General features: G+C 39.4%; 2 protein-coding genes across 4 annotated transcripts in view; both read left to right on the top strand.

Moving 5' to 3' along the window:
* The first annotated feature begins 101 nt into the window (after positions 1-101).
* On the top strand, positions 102-13658 carry jmjd6 (jumonji domain containing 6, arginine demethylase and lysine hydroxylase). The gene is made up of 6 exons (XM_033645193.2): positions 102-531; positions 2146-2534; positions 4988-5274; positions 7178-7313; positions 8198-8336; positions 10935-13658. The coding sequence occupies exons 1-6, from the start codon at positions 403-405 to the stop codon at positions 11064-11066; spliced, it is 1212 nt and encodes a 403-aa protein (XP_033501084.1). The 5' UTR covers positions 102-402; the 3' UTR covers positions 11067-13658.
* A 2188-nt stretch (positions 13659-15846) lies between these two features.
* The window catches only part of LOC117268910 (uncharacterized), a 39370-nt gene continuing 34279 nt past the window's right edge, over positions 15847-20937 (top strand). For all 3 annotated transcript variants that reach the window (XM_078161275.1, XM_033645665.2, XM_033645663.2), the window contains exon 1: positions 15847-16248. In XM_078161275.1, coding sequence (XP_078017401.1) covers positions 16018-16248 — 231 coding nt within the window. In that variant the 5' untranslated portion in view covers positions 15847-16017. The remainder of the gene's footprint in view (positions 16249-20937) is intronic.

Below are 20937 nucleotides of genomic sequence, written 5' to 3'. Positions count from 1 at the left end.
ATGCCTGGCGGGAAGGCTTATTCTACATTTCATCCAATCAACGTTTTGCTCTTGCGGACACTGTAGCCAATTAACGTTCTACTCTGTAAAAGGGGCGGGCATTACAGTTTGTCAATCAGTTGCCTAAGCATTGAGCAAGGCAAGCCTTTCTTGTTAGCTATTTATGAAACTGTTCAGTGCGGGCAGCTTTCTTAAGTCTTCTCACATTTGTTTGTACGTATTTGAAAACGTGTTTAACACATTAACCGACTTGTACGTTTCTTTTCTTATCAAATACATAAGGTGAGAGTGTCGGTAGAGCGCAGCTAGCCGGGTATCAGATCAGGCTAGTGAATGTGTATCTGTAGTAGCCCCCGTGTTAGCTCGATAGCTAGCTGAGCAGCGGTAACACTCAGAGGAGGAATGAACCATAAAAGTAAGAAGAGGATTAAAGAGGCGAAACGGAGCGCCAGACCCGAACTGAAGGATTCAATAGACTGGATAAAACACGACTATCACCAGACTTTTGACGTGTCACAACGCACCGTGAAGGTAATTGGCAATGTAGCTTTTGAAGCTAAGCTAACATGAGCTAACCGCAACTTGCAGCATGAGTGCAGCTTGTCACGTAGACACCGAGCCGGTGATACCCTGAGTCCTGTGATATGATTAGTTTAATTTTAGGCTCCGACCACTTTTATCTTACTTTTTCAACACACTTAATGTTAACAGCTCTAATATGGTTTGTATATTATACGTTACATTGAAGACGTTAGTATCTGTTTTTCACATAGCTTAACACTACCAATATGCAGTGGTGGTTGAAGTAATCGTATTCTTGAACTAAGTAACGATACTCATACCACACTGTGAAAACACTGTTACATGTAATGTCCTGCATTGAAATTGTTACTTCAATATAAATATTTAAGTATTATTAGAAAATAAATTAAAGTATAAAAACGTTTTCCGACTGTCATACTCTTATATATTATGTCATTAGAATATGATAACTGCTACATTAAAGTAAAAGCAGGATTGTAATATTCTAGTTGGTTGAGATGGAGCTCATTTTGACCTAATAACCAATGATTTTCATTATGGATTAATCAACTGACTGTTTTCTCAGTTTATCAGTTAATTGTTTGGTTTGGGAAAATAGCGAGAAAAATGTGAATTTACTCAGAGCCCAAAGTGACACCTTCACAGTGTTTGTTTTATCCAACCAACATCTCAGACCTCAGCAGTATTACTGATACATGACACGTATTACAGTTAGTAATAGGAAAAGCAGCAAATCTTCACATTTGTGGGGAGTGTAATATCTAACAAAGCATATTTTATCAACTCTTCTTATGCTTTATGTGTAAACATCTTAATTTGCAAAATAAAGTTGTCAGTTAAATGTAGTGCAGTAAGAGGTACAGATATTCCTGCTGAGTACCTCAGATTTGTACTTAAGTACAATGTTTAAGTAAAGTTACATTCCACCACTGATCTCTTAATGGTCAATATGAACAAGGGGAATGAATACAACAAGTAACACCTTTTGAATGTTCAGATTGTGAAGTTATCCTTTATAGAACAGGGTTCGCAACCGGGCTGCAGACCTGCATGAAGTCAGCACCTGTAGCTGTGAGTGGTCTGTCACTAATATTAACAGGAGCGTGAACAGTCACAGAAAAACAAAATGGAGAGCTGCAGTTATTTAAAGGATGTAACATTAGAAGAAACTCTCATTCTCAGTAAAGTGAGTTGAGGTGTAGCCATAGCTGATGTGTTATGTTGTGCCACAGTTTGTTTGGGAGTGCCCTTAATTTACAAAAGAGTTGTGTCACAGCACTGACCTGCATTCCTCAACACAGGAGTGTGTTCTTCATTTACACACACCCTTTGCTTTGTGTCCTGATATCAGCCCCAGTTTATATTTAAAGTCTTCAGAAAGATAAATACGTTTCCATTTTTGTACAGCACAGCTGTTCTGAAGCTACAACTCCATTTCCTAATCCAAATAGAAACAGATGGACATGTCTTTGCTCAAAGATTAGGCATATGTTAGGTTAAAAGGCTTATAGTGTAACAGACAGATTATTTTGTCATTCAGATGGACAAAAGAGAACTTTGGAAATGCCTTCACAACACTAAACTGATAAATGCTGTGTACAGGACAACGTTGAGCGTGTGGATGCCCGACATCTTACTCCTGAAGAGTTCATCCAGCGTTTCGAGCGGCCCTACAAGCCTGTTGTCCTGCTCAATGCCCAGGAGAACTGGCCGGCTCAGGAGAAATGGACTTTGGAGCGCCTCAAACGCAAATACCGCAACCAAAAATTTAAGTGTGGAGAGGACAACGATGGATACTCAGTGAAGATGAAGATGAAGTACTACATGGAGTATCTGGAGACTACCAGGGATGACAGCCCGCTCTACATCTTCGACAGCAGCTACGGCGAACATGCCAAACGCAGGAAGCTGCTGGAGGACTACCAGGTGCCCATCTTCTTCAGGGATGACCTGTTCCAGTTTGCAGGAGAGAAGCGCAGACCACCATACAGGTTTGATCTTTGTGAATTAAACTTTTCAGCTAAATAAAGTTTCTCTGTGGAGTTTTAGACCCCCATGAGCACCCCGGAGCTACTGCTAGATTTGAAATACTTTAAAAAATTGACTTTTGTAAATGTTTTATGAGGGGAGCAGTGCACTTTTATTTGTTTACAACAAAACTCTACAGGGCGGTTTTTAATGACGTAGCTGTTAAATGATAACAGTAACTTAGGGCTAATTAATCATTTCATTTAACATGAATCTATTAATCTAATCAATTAATTGTTAAGTGTATAAGAGGTTAAAAAAATGTGAAAGGTTGGTAATTTCTTCTAAGGCTGCACCCAGCTCAGAATATTTTCAGGAATGTTCAACAATTTATTTATTTATTTATTTTTCCCCCATATTAACTTTTAAAGTTTTAGCAGGGTTCAGTGGGACGTTCAATGTGACAGCGGCATTCATGTAATATAGTAAACATGCTAACAGCGCTAACAACAGATCGGAAATGTGCAAGAGGCGAAATGGAAACATTTTTGTTGACACTAGATATCAAACAAAAGCCAGAGACAGTGTCATATTTGATATCTATGAGCTGTAAATTCTAGGCAGAAGAGAGAAGATATTGTTATCTCAGAGCCTTACAGTAGAAAGTTTCTCCTCCTCTGTGCTGCTGCATCACGTATGCAGCTGTCTGTACCCAAGAGTAGCATGAAAGTCAAGCGCGCTCACTCTGCAGCAAAATGTGGGGACCCCAACATCCCCAGAAGTACACTTTAAGCCAAATAAATAAACTACTTGACGTTAAGCAGGCTCAGTTGATTGAGGGGTCTCTGACTGATGATTTAAATCTTCAGCTTTCAAGGGGCAGCCCAAATGTCTTCATGTGTCTTATTTGTCAAAACATAAAGATATTTATTTTCTAATGATAAAAGCAGCAGACTCATTATTTATTGGGTCAAAATGTATTGCTCTCTGCCTTCCCTGATTGCGTGTTTTTGCAACTTCAGCATAGAGGATCATGATGTTTATGACAACATTAGTGATATCTGCTGCCTTTCCTTCAACACACAGCTCTGCTCACTCACCAGAGCAGCTCCAATGTGCATTTGTCTTTGTCCATGTGTGACATGGCAGCCTTCAGTATTGATAGGCTATTACTCATGATGTGTAACCAATCAGATCGAGGCTACAGAGTGATGTCTCCCACTAGAAGTACTCCATTTGGTTTAGTGGTAAGATAGCGCCTGGGTAGAGCGTGCAGGAGGTAGGATGTGTCATGGATTACACCGCAGTCACGTAGCCGGTTCGTAGTTTGGTCATTAACAGCTCCTGAATTTCATTATCTCTTCCAGTTTCGCGTCTGTCACATATAAAAACATCATCAGAACGCCCAGTCACTTGCTGTTTATTCTCCAGACAATCACCTGCTCTATTCAAACATGGGCTCAATCGGATATCCACGGACTTTGTACTAGGGAGCTGGGTGGGTAATGTACGATTTAATGTCCAATCCAACTGATTCGGACATTTGCATTCTCACATACAGGTACTTCAGGTAATGTCTAGATGATGTCAGGTTTGCAGTGCATGTTTGAAACGGGCTAGAGAGAGGCAGTTGCATCACAGCCATTTTTTAATAATGTATTTAACTGACTATCAGATTTTAAATAGTAAAAAAAAAACAAGCACAGATTCAGAAATGCTGCATGCATTGCCATGCCCCCTTTGAGCCAATTGGCATGAACACACACACACACACACACACACACACACACACATACATACACACACTTGACCAAATTTCAGCCTCCTAAGGCAAAAACTGTGGCTGCCAAGGGTGTTTTTGAATTTTGTGAGCCAACCATTCGACCACCAGACCAACTGACAGAGTGAGCTACAGAGCTGCTGGTCTCAGTAAAAAAAATAAAAAGAAATAATTAATCTGCAGCGTTCAATGTTGATATTGTGGCAGGCCGCCACAAATAAAGTAAAGTAATGAAATGATTTGTAAATTATGGAGTAATATAAACATAATGCACTGTCAAAATAAAGCATTTATCTTGTTCTGTCAATTATCCCTGTGTTTACCTTTCCCTGATAAGTTGTAGAGAAATGAGAAACTTTCAGCGGGTAAAATCAGCTCTATCTTAGCAGACAGAAATATCAAATAATCAGACTGGTGGCATAGTGGTGTAGTGTTTAGCATTGACGCCTCAAAGCAAGAGGGTCCCTGGTTCGAACCTGGGGTGGGGAGCTTGAACCAACACACACACACACACACACACACACACACACAGAAAATGAATGAAATAATCAGACTGAGAGGGACAAAATGAGCAAATACAATCTGACAGACTTGATAACTGTCAACAAGTTTTAGTGGTGAAAAGAAAAAGGGGGGGATGTGTCAGTGACACATGATGTTAGAACTCACCCGGTTTGTCCTCTGGTCCCCTCACAGATGGTTTGTAATGGGCCCGGCCCGCTCTGGCACCGGCATCCATATCGATCCACTGGGCACCAGCGCCTGGAACGCCCTCGTTCAAGGACACAAGAGGTGGTGTCTTTTCCCCACCAACACACCCCGGGAGCTGATCAAGGTGACCAGAGAGGATGGTGGCAACCAGCAGGATGAGGCTATCACCTGGTTCAACGTGGTTTATCCTCGAACGCAGCAGCCGAACTGGCCTCCAGAGTTCGCACCGCTGGAGATCCTCCAAAAACCTGGGGAGACCGTTTTTGTGCCTGGTCAGTGAAGAAACTTTTTCTAAATCCTATCAATCCTCCACCAGGTTTTCAACTGTCTGTGATTCCTCTGAGAAAAGATTTCTGAATGAAATATTGTTTTACCAAAGTCCTTAGAGCTAACTAGAGTCTGGAAATAACCTTTTTTTCTTCTTGTCAACAAATCCCATAACACACAACCCAACAATGAACTGATCGTACTAAGAAGTAGGGATGTCCCAATGAAGTTTCTTACACCTTGATCTTATATGAATGAAAGATTAACTGGAAGGAATGTATGGCGACATGGGGACCATGTACATTTGTGTTGTGATTTCGATCTCTGTATCAGAGCTGTTACACCCCTAGTGTGTTGACAGTTTAGATATCTTTGTGTATCAACACAGTGAAACCAATGTAACCTAAATTCATCTAATGCTAGAGCTGGATTAAACCCAGGATTTAGACTTCACCTGTCTGTCTGTAGATTAACCCACAGACAACAACAATCTGTGTGTGATGTCTGTTGACTGACTGTTGTGGTGTATATTATCCTCTTGCTTAGTCAACAATATAATTTGACCCACACAGCTTTAGACAGCTTCAGTCAGACAGTTTTGGCATCAAAATAAAATTTTGCTTTAAAAAAGAAACATTGGCACTGAAGAATTCTCCACTGAAAAATTAACACAGACATATCAAAAACTGTTTTATTCTGATGGGGTTTTTTCTGTTCCAGTCAAGCTTTTTTTTTTTCCTTCATGACATTTTTTAGTGTCAGTGGTGTTTTTTTTTTTTATTTCAAGTTTTACTGGTTTCGCATGGACAGAAGTGGTTTGAGGGCATACTAGAAAATGTCACTCCTCTGGACCCACAGTCCGCTCCTTAGCCTCCAGCATCACCACAGGTCTAGCATACAATTCCTGACATTGTTTTAAATCCACTGAAGATATGTAGAGTTACATGGAGTTACATTCAGTATTAATATCTCCTCCATTGGCGTTGTTCAGGGATGTGACAGTTGTTCTTTGTGGTAGGCTATTTGTGCCGCCCATCCTCCATGCATGGCTGGGTAAAAACTGACAGTGATGAGCAGCTGCAGCATTTTACCCAAACATTTTCTTAACTCTTGGCAACAAGTAGAAAAACTCAAACATGCAACGCTCAGCGCAGAATAGTCCCTTACTGCCTTGACACATTGAAGTCTTAAACAAAGACCTAGCCCCATGAAATGGGAAAAAAACGTAATCTAAGCCGTTGTGGCAGTTGCTTGCCATCCAACGTGGTTGGCTTGTCAAAGGGGCATTAATGCAATTGCAGTTATTGCAACAGCCCTACCTTCACGTCAAAACAAAAAAGTTTAAACTGATAAAAAAAAGAAAAGAAAAACCTGACACTGAAAAAAGTGACAGTCAAAATCTGAAGATTGTCAATGAAAAACCTCTGAGAATGCAAAAATAGCTAGATGAAATAATATAATTTTGAATGCCTGCATGTTTCATTTGTCACTCAAACTTTTTCAGTGCCAGTGTTTCCTTTTTTAATGCCAAATTTTATTTTTGTTGCCAAAACTTACTGTCACTGTTCTAGCTCCATACCATCCTAAAATATTTCATAGATTGTTCACAAGATTCGTTTTACTAGTTTTTTTTCCTTGCTTTGTAGTGTATCATAACTTAACACGGTTCAGGACTTTATTGAAGTAGGTCAAAGCAGTGAGGAGGAAAACGGATGATGACAGACAGACGGACGGAGGGACAGAGGTTTCTCCGTTTAATAGTAGGATAGTAGGATAACAAGCAGCCACACAACATGTCAGCAGTCTGAAAATGATGATTTAGTTGCAGTTGTAGATGACAAATGAAGCAAAGCAGCGGCTTGTTTTGTTTGTTTCTGTTGTTAATGGTAACTAGCCATGTGTCCACAGGCGGTTGGTGGCACGTGGTCCTCAACCTGGACACAACAATCGCCGTCACTCAGAACTTTGCCAGCACGACCAACTTTCCCATCGTGTGGCACAAAACTGTCCGAGGGCGACCCAAACTCTCCAGGAAGTGGTACCGGTAAGGATTCAACATCGCTTTCACATCAGAAACACACTGAGTAGATCACTGAAGACTTTTAGTAGTACACACCAGAGATTAGACACATCCAAGGACATCTGCCAGTCTTCCAAATGCAGGAAAAAGTCTAAACTGAAATAAACTGAATTTTGAGGCTATGTAAGGCTGTAATCACAGTGATGGCTTTTTCTGTATGCAATGTCAGTTTTTGGATTAATTCACAGTGAGATGCTTTTCTTACGTTTTTTAACCCCTTTTTATTAAATTCACAATTTCATTACCTGCGCTCTTTGGGAAATTGATTAAGTTGTTTTAGTCAATCACATTTGAAATACATTGTAAGTGAGAATAAAGACATGTATCTGTCCACTACAGGACAAGGGAGTTCTGTTAAAGTGACAGAAACTTGTGTATCAGGACAGTGATGCTTCAAAACAACAAATCTAAATGCTAAAGCCTCAGTACACCATTTTACATTTTACTGCATGAGATCTCCACAGTACATATTTGTAAAAGACTAAAATGTGTCTAAAGGTTGGCATTTTAGTGTAGTTATAAGGACAAGTTATGTCATTAATAAAACATTACATGCAGATTCAATACATAGAGGTGTGGTTTGAATACATATTTATAGTAGATCTTAATAGAATTTGTGAATGTTTTACAGCTTGATTTTGTTTTCTAACGTTTCTCTGTAGCTAAGTTATTAGATCTCATCTCAGCCTGTTATGAACATGTAACGTGTTGATAATGTGGTATCTTTCTAAGGTAAAACGTGTAAATGCAGATGTCATTGTACTCAGAAAACCTTGTAATTACAAAGAAATGTTTGATAGTTTTGATTTACTTTCTCAGAGTGTGTGTTTTCTTCCTGGTTGTTCCAGAATCTTAAAACAGGAGAGGCCAGACCTGGCAGCGCTGGCTGACAAAGTGGACCTTCAGGAGTCGACGGGCATCGCATCAGACAGCTCTAGCGACTCTTCATCATCATCATCCTCCAGCTCGTCCGACTCTGACTCTGATGTATGTGCTTAAACACACACAAACATAAACACACACTAAGGTATCCATGTAATTTATGAGGGTTTTGGTTTCAAGACTGCATACAGTGAGACATACTGTCATATCATGTAAAGCTGGGTTGACATTTCAGTTTATCTCGCGCGCGCGCGCACACACACACACACACACACACACACACACACACACACCATGAGACTCCACAATACTAACAATAAAACACTGAGATGAAACAACACAGTAATTTCAAACCTTTTCATTGCAGTAGTTATCTCTACATAATTACATCACCTCCGTAGAGACTTAAAGTAATCAATAGAGCACACACATCCTTTGATTATAGATCAATCAGAATGGATCGCCCTACTGATCTCTATCACTATCACACCTTTAGGAGTAAAACTAGGACCATGTTTGGCTGCTCCATTTCTTGTGTAAATACATACAAACTTAACATTTTATTAAAGCATGTTTTACAGTTTGAATTGTGGGCACAAACTCAACGCGGCTTTTGTTTGACAACTTACTGTTCTCTGTAATTGACTTGACCTCCTTTCCCCCGTGGACACCTGGAAGAGGGAATGTTAGCCGTCTTTCATTTAATTAGAACTGACAGTCATTGTTGTGGAGCAGCAAATCAAAGAGTCAAAAGTTGAAGTAAGACATAGTGACTTCTGTTGTGTGAGAGAGATAAAGTTCTGCTGACATTTGAGTCTGAACTAAGGTTGCAAAATTTGCACCTTGCAATGTTCAAGGTGGAAACTTTACATGGGAATTAACAAGAATTTTGTGGGAATTAATGGGAAGTAACAGGAATGAAATGTAACAATAGGGTTATTTGTTTAGGCTGTATTTACCATAGAGACAGGGCACAATTAGTTCCAGCCGTCTGCCAGAAGTCAGACGCCGAATACAGCCGATGGGTTCTGAGAATGCAAACAGGATAATTAATCCAGAACTAAGTTTTCATAAGCTGCTGACTCAAAAAACTGAGCCTTTAAAAAGGCAAAAGTGGATGTTATATTGGGGGTGAAACTTAATAAAGTTGGGGCTCTGTGCCTTGATTATTATTAAATAAGGGTGTTTTCACACTTGGTCCCTTTCAGCCCTTTAAACAGACTCAGAACAGTGACCCAGCATTTTTGCACATATGAGAATACTCCAAGAGGACTCAGACCTCTCTGAAGCGAGGTTCGCTTCAAGTTTGCTTCAAGCCTGCCGTGCGGTTGGCTTAACATGTGCACTGTGAACACAAAGCACTCCAGGTTTGCTTTGCTCTTTGCCACTGTATTTAGCCCTCTAGATCACATGCTATTGCACTGGGACGCTTGAAAAAACAGACAAAACTACATCATTCTGTCACGCTTGCAAAGACACAGAACAAGGAGTAGTTTGGTGCACAGAGGATACTGTACATCTCCAGATGTGGAATGCAGAATACATCAAACAAGAACAGTCTACAGCACAGAAACACTAAGGTTTCCCTCCAATTTTAAGTTCATCTGAAAGTGAGGGGCTTCGTGACACTGCAGTGCCACATCCAAGTAAAAACATATCTACATCAACATATATATTATGTATAGGCTATAGTGTGAACAGAAAAAGAAATGAGGCCCCATCAGAGCTGAAGTTGTCCAGAAAGCGAACTGAGTCCTCTTTCAAATGAACTGACAATGTGAACTCAGAAAGGACTGAGTCCCTTTTATGTTGGTCCACTTTTTTTTTGGTGCACCTCAAGAGGACTGAGTTTGGTTTGTTTAAAAAGGACTGTATGTGAAAACACCCGAAGTTGCAGTGGGTAATCTGGCAAGACACAGTGTAGAGGTTGAAGCTAACAGAGCTCTGCAAAGCCTGGTTTTGATCTTTGTTAGGGTAACTGATAATCTTACCCGCCAGTACGATCCAGTTGTTGTAAATATCAAAGTATTTTACTTCTGGCCATTTAGTGGGATCATTTCTCCAAGATAAACAATGTCAGGAGAAGTGACACTGAGATAGACCGACAATATTGAGTTTGTCAAGAAACTTTTTCTAATTGGTTTTCCATCCGATGGGCACGGCTTTCAGAGTATGTAGAGTATTCAGAGTATGATGCATTAAGCTCCGTCTTTATGTCACATCCAGATAGAACCTTCTATCATACCATAAGCAAACATTATCGCATTATATTCCAGTAGAAGTGTAAAAATTACTGTAGTAATGTAATGAAACCTTCCCTGAAAGCATGTACTCCTTTGACTCAGACAGTAGTGAGTTCATTGCTGAGTGCAGTGCATAGTTACAGTTTAATTACATGGGCATACTTTTAACCAAAATGTGCCTTAAACTCTCCTTTTTTTCCATGTCTTTTCCTCCCAAAAAGTTCACTATTAAACGGTACAGTTGTTATATTGAAATTGTGCAAAATTCCAGAGCTTAACTTACCAGCTCCTTGCAAACCAGTATGAACGCACTGTTACAGTCCCTGCTTATGTAAATCGTCAATGTCAGGATCACATGTGTCAGTGTGAAGCAGCCAGCAGGTGCTCACATGTGACGCCTGTAACATAATACACATGTAACATGTTTATCAGTGTGTCTGAACACGTTGTCCTCCTGCAGGCAGCATCAGGCTCTGAGGGGGACGCCATGTCCCACCGCAGGAAGAAGAGACGGACCTGCGGGACGGCGGCCAATGGTGACACCAGCAGCCAGGACGACTGCGTCAGCAAGGAGAGGAGCTCGTCACGGTGACCTCCGGCCACCTCCGTCCTGCCTCCACCCACCTCCAGCTGGTGACTCCTTCGCTCATGAACACAGAAACAGCTGCTTCCTGTCTAGTTTAGGTAAATGTCTAAACCCCTCAGTGAAAAGCGTTGTTAGATTTAGGAGGAGGATCCACTGGAGACCTGTCACCACTGTGCTTTCAATCAATATTTGTTTGTGTCTGTAGCGTCTGTAGTGTGAGGACATGAAGAGAGATTATAGCCCATAACCGGACTGGGGAGTATGGTGAAACTGGGAACTTGTGGGCTTTGAGCTTCTTTGAGTCTCTGAGCTGTGTTGTGATGTGAGCCTGTTGAGAAATGAAGGGATGGGAATATTTCTGAGGGGCGTCTGTAACTGTAAACATGAAACTCAGCCACCAGAAGAGCTGAAAATCAACAGTGTCTGTAGTTTAACACCCTGTGTCGCTGCAGCAGTACTTACACATCTCTGTACATTTAGAATATATGTTAAACTTGGGCCTCTATTTTCACATGTGTAAAATGGCTACATTCGAATTTTGTGTTATCGTTTTGTTCTTTTTATGTGCTAATTGAAAATACTGAGACACACTGGGGAAAAAATCAACACACTGTTTTGTTGTAATGCACACATAATTTGAAGTAGTTTACATAAGCTACTTTAAAACACTAAGACAGTACAGTTGACACATTTTCTTCATATTTCAGGGTGTGTAGCTGGAGGTGAATGCTAATTTGTCTACAGACTGATGGTTGTCAGTGAGCTTTTCTCTGTAACTGGGGAGGTTCATGATTGTTAGCTCATCTTTCCAGGCGAGTAACCGTGGTGAAACTAGAGGCCCAAGTCGTCTTTAGGAGTCCATAGATTGGTGTCCAATAATGACCATTCAAAATGAAAACTCACCACCAAATGTCATTTAAAAATGATGGTGATTTAACTTCATGCTGGAAGTGTCACTTTAGTCATCTAGCCTTAAAGAAATAGAAGAGTTAAAGAAAACACATGCATGTAAAAGCATGGATTCAGAGTTACGCTGTATTAAATACCAGAGACTGAAGGTTGTGTTGCAGCAGCTCGGCCTTCACTTTGATATTCTGCCTGCTTTGTGCCAAAACGCAGCAAATGAGAGAAACTGTCCAGAGGCACAGGAGGCTGGCTTAATGTGGAGTCAGATTGAGTTTGTAGTTGTAATAAATGACAGCAGAGGGCACTAGGCACACTGCTGCTTTTTTTTTAAATCCAGTGGATGTAACAGATGGTTTTGGAGTCTGATAAGGCAGGTGTGTTTCAGAATGAACAGAGTTTATTAGCATTTATTAATCAGGTCGTGCATCTTGTCGAGGTTCAGCTGAGCTTTCAGTAGAAGAAGAGTGAGTGATTCAATGAGCAACTAATCACTGATTTACTGTAGATGTGGCAGAGCCTGTTTGTTCAACACGGAGTCAAACATCAACTAATAAATATTTTTATCAATGATTAATTTGCCAATTAGAGCTGAAACATAAATTGGTCAACAAACTAGAAATCAACAGCTGCCGATTCATTTGTCATTTAGTTTTTAAAGCAAATGTGGGGAAAAAATATCTTGCTGCTTCTTAAATGTAACTATTTTTTTGTTTTCTTCCTCTTCTGTGATATTTAACTGAATGATAATGGGTTTTGCACTGTTGGTCAAACAAAATGAGACATATGATGGGAACTTTTTCCTACTGCTGACATTTTAAAGACCAGTGATTTCCCCCTGAACGACCAGAGCGACTTGTACTTTTATCCCAGAGGTTACCAGGAGGAACATGGAAGGATAACTGAAAAAATAGCAGTTATGATTCGGTAAAATATCCGCATATTGGTATTTAGGAATCAAATAACACCGAAACAGGATTGCAAGTTAAACCATCAGCTTTTGATAGCCATAGGAAATAGGAAACACCTGCACACCACCCGAAGGAGTATCTGAGCTCATCTGACAGTAATGGTCGTGAACCCATTGTTACAGTTGATAATGAAAATGAACATTATATCTTGATTAACTGGTTGATTTAACATCAGAGATAAGTAAAATATGTATTTTCAAATGTCCCATTTTGACCAACCAACAGACTAAAACCTAATATATTCAGTTTACTGTGATAGAAAACAGAAAATTCTCACTTTTTTGCTCTAAAAATGTCTTAAATAATTAATAATTTACCAGAATAGCTGCTAATAGGTCTTCTGTTGATCCACAATTCTTACTGAAGCTTTGTGCAGCCCTTACTAAAAGCCTGAGTTGCGTATAATGAACTGTAAAGTTCTCCAGATGACGTAACTTGCTGTATGTGTGCAGCTGATATGGATCTGTTGCTTTAGACTTAAAGTGCCTATAAAGAAGCTTGTTAGTGTGACTGTTGGGGAGGTTTATGTGTTTTTATCTGTTCTTAAACTAATTTAAGGCACTGTGTTGGTCTCTGAGGTCGGTCACATAGTGTCGTCCCCCCCCCCCATCCTGTAGGTTAAATGTTGATGAAGTGTATCTGAGGAGCCTCTTCACACTCAGACAGCCCCTGATGTGATAAATTTCATTTTTGATCAATAAAATCTTTTCTATGACTCAAAACATGTTTGTCTACTCAGTCATTTGTTATTTTTAACCAGTGTCTTTTTGTCTATAAAATATCAGTAAATCTCAAAACTCCACAGAGCCCAAAGTGACGTCTTCAGATGTTTTGCTTTCTGACCAAAGTCCAAAGATACTCAGCTTATTGTGATATATGACAAAGACTAAATCCTCACATCTGAGAAGAGCTGAAATCTGTAGCAGTTTTTCACAATTTATGCTTGAAAATGAATAATATTATGAACCAGTAATTAAAATAACATAAAATTCTGAATTTCTAAAAAGAAATTGATCACACAAGGAGAGCGTTTATCATGGTGTTCAGAGCAGGCAGCAAGCGCAGCCAGAATGTTTACCACTGTGAGATTCCTGGCCAAAGCACACTTGATGTCTTCATAAGAAAAGCGAGGAGTAGCCTGGTAAGACCATCCTAATGACATGAGATCTAAATTCTGTTTCACTCTCTGTATCAGTCTGGACTTGCAGGAGTTCTCAACTTGACGAACTCCTTCAGCCAGAGTAACAAAGCATTGGGGAACATCTTCATCACCAACAAAGCCAGTGGATAAACCAAATTTTTGCAAGATCCAGTCAGTGAAAATTTGCAAGTGCATACCCTTGTTTTTGTTTAGATGTTATTGACTCTATTTTGGATTTTAATTTTTGGAAAGTGTATGTGGTGGCAGTAGGGCCAGACTGATAGAGAGGGTGAAACAGTGTTGAGCTCACATCATCAGGATGTTCTTACCAGGCCAGGCAAGAAGTTTGACGCAACTGAACAAACCTTCCTACACAAAGTTGCCTCAACATCACAGTCACTTCTCTTGCCTGTGCTTTATAACTGAACCAAATTCAGACATCTGCGACCAAATAAGTTTGAAAGACAATGCGGGCGATATCTTTGAAACCTAGCATCACTACTTAACAAATATTAAGTTCATCTCACATGTATAAGTGATGCAGTGATGTCAGGAAAGTAAACACTATCTTTTCTGCCTAAGGAAACCTTTATGGCTGCGTTCATTGTTGTTTCCATGGACACTGAATAAACAAAGCTGCTCTGACACTGAAAATTAAATTAGTTAACTCATTTAAAAAACTATATTTTATAGGTAGTATCAGTTAGTTTATTCTCCTTTGGGCTGAGATGTTTAACAGTGAAATGTCATCCAGCTTCTTTCAGAGGCCTGTCTGGAAGGACTGAAATAGGTAAATGCAAGTTTTCTAAGGGCTAGCCTGACAGTTCCAAACATAAAGCTTAGTTGACAAAGGATTCCAAACTGGATAAGAAAGTTAGAAGCAAACTTTGTGTAAAGTTGTTTGTCATCTCCAACATTGGACAGGCAGCCATAGTAAGCCAGAAGGGCAAAAGCACTGTCATCTTGTCACATCATCCTCTGATGTGCATTTCACTTCAAAGGCTTTGGTGTAAATGGATTTGTATGAGCTACAGTACCCTCCTACAATCTTCTGACAATTATTTGGCAACATGATAGCATACATATTTGGATTTTAAAACCATTTATTTACTCAGTAAACATCTAGCTGTTTGTACCCTGATGTCAAATATGTTTTTGAAAAATCTGTCCCAGCGCATGGAAATTTGAGTCTGGAAAAGTATGTAATCCTGAAATGGAAAATGCAAAGAAACCCTGAGAAGAGGTGATATACTGTCTTTACTTTAAGATGTACTGAAGCTCACAGTCCCACTTCATCAGACCGGCTGTTGCAGTAGACCTGAAAATCCTGAATGATGGGGAAAACAGCTCTTTGTTGGGATCAAGTTCACAACTTTAAAACTATAATCAGTTCTCTTCAAATTCTCATTTTATCTCATTTATTAAATTAATTGGCAGTTAATTTTCTTTCAGTTGACGCATTTATTAATTGACTAATTGTTTTAGCTTTACCTGTATAACCTGTTGGGTAGTTTAATTAAAACTATGCTTTATAAACGCTTATATTTTGTGTGTAAAAATGATAAATGTAGTGCAGTAAAATTATGTAGTGGAGTCCAAGTGCCATGATATGAAAGATAAAGTGCAAATACGTCAAATACTTGTCATACACACTCTGATAATGTATTATAAAAACTGTCAATACATCAATATCCTGTAAAGGCTTTTATTTTGAAACTAATCCGGAAGTGTCTCAGTGTATGATGTCAGCTGTTGTGTCTGGTCAGCTGTTGAAGTTAGATTGTGTTGGGAGGCGGGATGCAGCTCAGTGTGTGTGTGACTGCAGCCTTTAACACACACCGTCCTCCTCCCCCAGCACACACACACACTAAACACACACACACTCCTAAACACGCATTTTAACTTTTTAACTTTTTAACTTTTCATCCATAAACCCTCCATCATGGATCTGGACCCGACCTTCGTCATCCCCGCGATCATTTTCACTGTCGTTGCGATTTATTTCGCTGCATCGTTTCTGAGCAAGAAGCCCGCCGCCTCCTCCTCAGCCGAGAGCAAGAAGCCCAAAGTCGGCTACGGGGACGAGATCCCTCCGTCCAGAGCTCTGGGACAGCAGCTCCGATCCGAACCTGAAGCCTCCCCGCGGCCACAACCTCCAGCCCCGGCTGAGAAGGTAAGATCGATCGATTCTGATCAATTTATTGGTATTTGAAATATCCAATATTGACATGCATACTGATTTAAAGTTACCAGAAACAATATTGTTTATTTTCCCCACACAAAATAACCAATTTTTAGGATCAGTTTATAATTTCTTTGCCCACAAAAGCCTAAATAAGCATAAATGTGCTCAATATATTGTGTATAAATGTATATAATATTTTTTTTTTAAAAAAAGACGTATTTTCATGTACAAAAAAGTGAGGTTGACATTACAAATGACTTTAAATTCCATATTTTGACAAACCTACAGTCAAAAGATTAAAATATGTTGAACTTGCAGTGACATTTGAGAACACTCATGTAGGCCTATTTATAATTTATATATTTTACATTTTTGTAACCTGACAAATTAACTGTTTAATTAGTCTTTGGAAAGAAGTGTTGATGTGACTGAGCTCAGAGATTTCATGTCATGGCTTCTGGTATTTTTTATAGGAATGATTTGATTCAGGCCAGTGCCGGACCTGGCACATTCAGCAGCCTAGGCAAGCCCCCCCACCCCCACCAAAATTATCATTATTATTAATATTACAAACAAGAACTAATGAGAAATCAACAACATAGCTAACAAACAAATCAATTTGGTATATACAAATTTGCAGATTTCGTCTTTCTTATTTTTCTTTTTTCTGTACTGCGCCCCAGATGGCTTTTTCTTATTCATTTTCTCTTACTCTAATGCTCTTCAAGTAAACTCCACTCCACCACACCCATCAGTGCTCCATCATGTTCCAACTGTGGTGATCACTCGCTAATGAACATATTAACATTAACTGCATTGCTGGAAGTAGAGGTGGTACTCTTAATTCAGGCCAAGCATTGGTGTTAGATTTTAGTGTTATCTTTCCCTTATGTTTTGTCAATTCCTAGGCAGCCGCCTACGCCCCCTAGTGGAAGACCCACCACTAATTTATGGCTGAAACAATTTATCGCTTTTTCAGTGAATTAAAACTTCCCTGGTTCTATCTTCTATAAGGATTTTCTGCTTTATTGTCATGATACTTGCGTTCAACTAAACATAGTCTTGTCATTCCAACATAATGCATGTCATTATTGTAAGAATAACAGAAAGTACATAATAAATAACCCGTGTTTTGAGATAATTATGCTGTTGTTTAAATGTTTCATGGACCCACTGCATCCTCTGAGCCACAGTTACACTGTAAATACACTGCACATACAGACATAATAATACTACTGCAATATTTCAAAGAACTACGCTATCAACATTTCTAAACAAGGATCCATTATTGGATGGATTGTGACATTCATGTTCCCTTCAGGAGGAACTGTAATAACCTTGGTGATCCACTGACTTGTCCTCCAGCACCATCATCAGGTCAATATTTTAATGCATCTGCTCCTTTATAACCAGATACCTACAGAACTAATGACATTCCCAGCAGCCTCAGCGGGACCTTGTGTTTACTGATGATTAGCTAATGTTAGCATGCTAACATGGTAAACATACCAAAACATTTGCATGTAAGCATTGTCTTTATTAGTATGTCAGACAGCAGAGAGCACCACTGATGCTAACAGAGCAAACGTTAAAAATAAAAGTCATGAACTTTAGAAGCAACGTTCCTCCTGTTTGTCTGTAAATCCAGTTTACTGGTGGAAGTTGTCTGGATGGTATTTATCGCCACTCTGTCTGTTCTACCTGAGAAAACCGATGTTTTCAGCAGCTGGACTTGTGTTTTGTACAGTGAGAGAGCACTCCCCTCCATCATACAGGAAATAATTCATTGATACTGAAGATAATATTCAGTTGCAGCTCTTGACATAAGTTGGAGTAACCTATTTAATGTTTACGTGGTTGGTAACAACTATTTGACTTTGGTGTAAGTGCTACATCTGTCACATAAATGCATGGCCTACAATGAAGCCTTGAGACTGTGCAGCTTTTTGTTGTATTTAGATGATTTCGGGAGGGCTGCAATTTTTATAGTGCATTTTAATTAGCGTATTAAATTAATCTGAAGATTATTTTTGTGGTGAATCATCTAATTTGTTGCACTGGAAAATGCTGGAAAATGTGTGAAAAGAATGCTGGAATAAGCAGGTGTTGTACAATTATAACAAGTAATCTACTGTCAAAATAGTTGTTGATAGATTAAGCTTGATTTTTGTAATTCAGTTAAAAAATTATATTTATTGCTGAAATACATATAGATTTGGTTGTAATTAAGGGCCTTAAAATGTGAAAAAAAACTTTGTTGCTATAAACAAATACAGCCCAGTCGCAAGAAAAAGGTTGGCATTGCATTTTTCTGCAACCACAGATACTTCACATTTGTACATTCAATACATAGCATGTTAACGTTCTAAAGTTACATATTATATGAGCTGATTTTGTCTTTGTGAGGGGTAGGAGATGGTGGATGGCATGACACCCTGGTGAAATGGCTGCCAAGCTGCAGACCACCAAAGACCCCAGTTTGAGAACAAACCAAAACATGATATTTTCCTGACTGTAACCAAGTGGTTTTTGTACCTAAACCTAACCACACCTTCACTACAGCATTGTTAAGAAAAACTTTCAACGTATCCGCTACAATGTAATGTACAAATGTTACATAATTGTGGTTTGCAGAAACAGTCGCTATTTTTTTCTGGTGAGTAGGTTGAAAAATGTTTACTTTAAAGTAGGGCTGGGTATCGATTCAGATTTTCCAGATCGATTCGATTCAATTTTCAAGGACTCAATTCAATCTGATTCACAATTCAATTCGATTCAATTCAATTCAGTTCAATATCGATTCAGTCAAGTATATTTCAATTATGATACAAAATTTGCTTGGATATTAAAATATTTTCTGAGAACTAATGAAGTATATTTAACAAGGAACCCTCTGACCTGGTGCATTACTATTAAAAATACTGTTTACATTAAGAATTGACCCCAAAGCAGTACATTAGTCATCATGTACTTTTATTTAACATTACCTGACCAACACATACAAAATAAATATTTTAGATTAAATCTAATACACAAGGCAGACAATTTAAATGAAGTGGCTACAAAAAATGTAAACAAAGGACATCCACAAGTTTGCTGCCTGTAACCGTCTTATAAAGCTTTTGTGCAATACACTACAGTGGTTGTGATGCACACATTGACTGTATCAGAAGAGAAACAATATACGTAGGTGAACCCTGCAGCAAAGTGAACCCTCTTCCACAGAGAGGATCTTTGTCTCCCAGTTTGTTCCTGGCGGCAGAGCAGAGTGAACCGTCTTTCTTCTCAGAGGATCTTTGTCCCATGAGAGTAGGCACTAACAGCTCCATGTCCGCAGTGTAAACAACGTTCGCTGGCGATTTGACAGTCACTAGAAGCACATTATGACCCTTTGTAAAAGTTTCTGTGTGGTGCCTGTGTTGTACATGAGCTAACGTTAGCGGCTAAGGAAGGACTGAGAGGCTGTCCGGTATGTGTGTGTGTGTGTGTCTGAGTGTACGTTAGCTTGTTACGTTAGCCGTAAGGTTAGCCTTGCTGTTTGTCATGTTAACGTTATTGTCAGCAGCCCTGAATAGCTTGTAAAGCTTTAGCATAGTTAGTTAACACACTTGTTATCGGCCCATGTGTTTACTGCTACAGAAAATTAATAAATCTTTGGTTTATTTGCACAACGTCGCCTCTCTGCCGTCTTTTATCACGCTTGCTAACGCTAAGTTAACTTTACCAGCAGATCTGTATGAGGCACAAACTGAGGCTACAGTTAGCAGTGTGCTGATGCTTAGTGGTATTTCTTAATCTTTTCTGTGAAACTAATGTGCATTTAATAAACATTCGTACATTATTAGCATTATATTTTTAGGGGAAAATGCGAGTGAAAATACTCGCACCGTAGACCCATGCCTTCAGTGGACGCGCTCCCACCATTGTTTGCTGCTCTGTCTTCATTCAGTGTCCAGCCGTCTTGCGAGATCTCTCGCCATGATCTCAGGTGCTAAATGCTGATCTCGCGAGACTATCTGGGTTTATAGTACTGCAGGCTGCTACCGGCTGTACAACACGTCCACGGAGGAAAATAGTTATAGTAAAAGATCGATTTTTTAATTAATGAATTGATTTTGTGCCATTTAAAGGAAAATTGATTCAAATTGATTAAATCGATTTTTTCAACCCAGCTCTACTTTAAAGGCCTAGTGTGAAGGATTTAGTGACATCTAGCAGTGAGGCTGCAGGTTGCAACTAACTAAAACTCCTCCTGTGTGCCAAGCATGTAGGAGAACTACGGTGGCCAACTCGAAAATGTGAATGGTTCTATATAGAGCCAGTGTTTGATGTGTCCATTCTGGGCTACTGTAGAAAAGCATGGCAGACTCCATGGAAAAGGACCTGCTCTGTATGTAGATATAAGTGGCTCATTCTAAGGTACAGAAAACACAGGTTCTTAGTTTCAGGTGATTATTCGCTAATGAAAACATAGTTGTAAATATTGTATTCCATTTCTGCTAATGGATCCCCCTAAATCGTACACACTGGACCACTTAGAGGTTCTTGAAATTTGCATTCTTGGTTTAGAGTTTATTTCTCTCATCACACTTTATGGCCTCTTTATGGCTGATGTTTGGCTGCCTGATGTCCAAATATAGTCTCTGTCTTTTCTGCATGCAATAGCTGATTACTGGA

This window comes from Epinephelus lanceolatus, chromosome 18 (assembly GCF_041903045.1).
Source record: "Epinephelus lanceolatus isolate andai-2023 chromosome 18, ASM4190304v1, whole genome shotgun sequence".
Lineage (NCBI taxonomy): Eukaryota > Metazoa > Chordata > Actinopteri > Perciformes > Serranidae > Epinephelus > Epinephelus lanceolatus.
Note: the sequence above shows the minus strand (reverse complement) of the source record. Positions and strands in the feature narration are given on the sequence as shown.

Bases quoted from the DNA above. Each gene is read 5' to 3' on its own strand.
- jmjd6 (XM_033645193.2), top strand. From the start codon at position 403: ATGAACCATAAAAGTAAGAAGAGGATTAAAGAGGCGAAACGGAGCGCC. The intron at 5,275-7,177 runs GTCAGTGAAGAA...ATGTGTCCACAG, and splicing joins GGAGACCGTTTTTGTGCCTG to GCGGTTGGTGGCACGTGGTC. The intron at 8,337-10,934 runs GTATGTGCTTAA...GTCCTCCTGCAG, and splicing joins CGTCCGACTCTGACTCTGAT to GCAGCATCAGGCTCTGAGGG.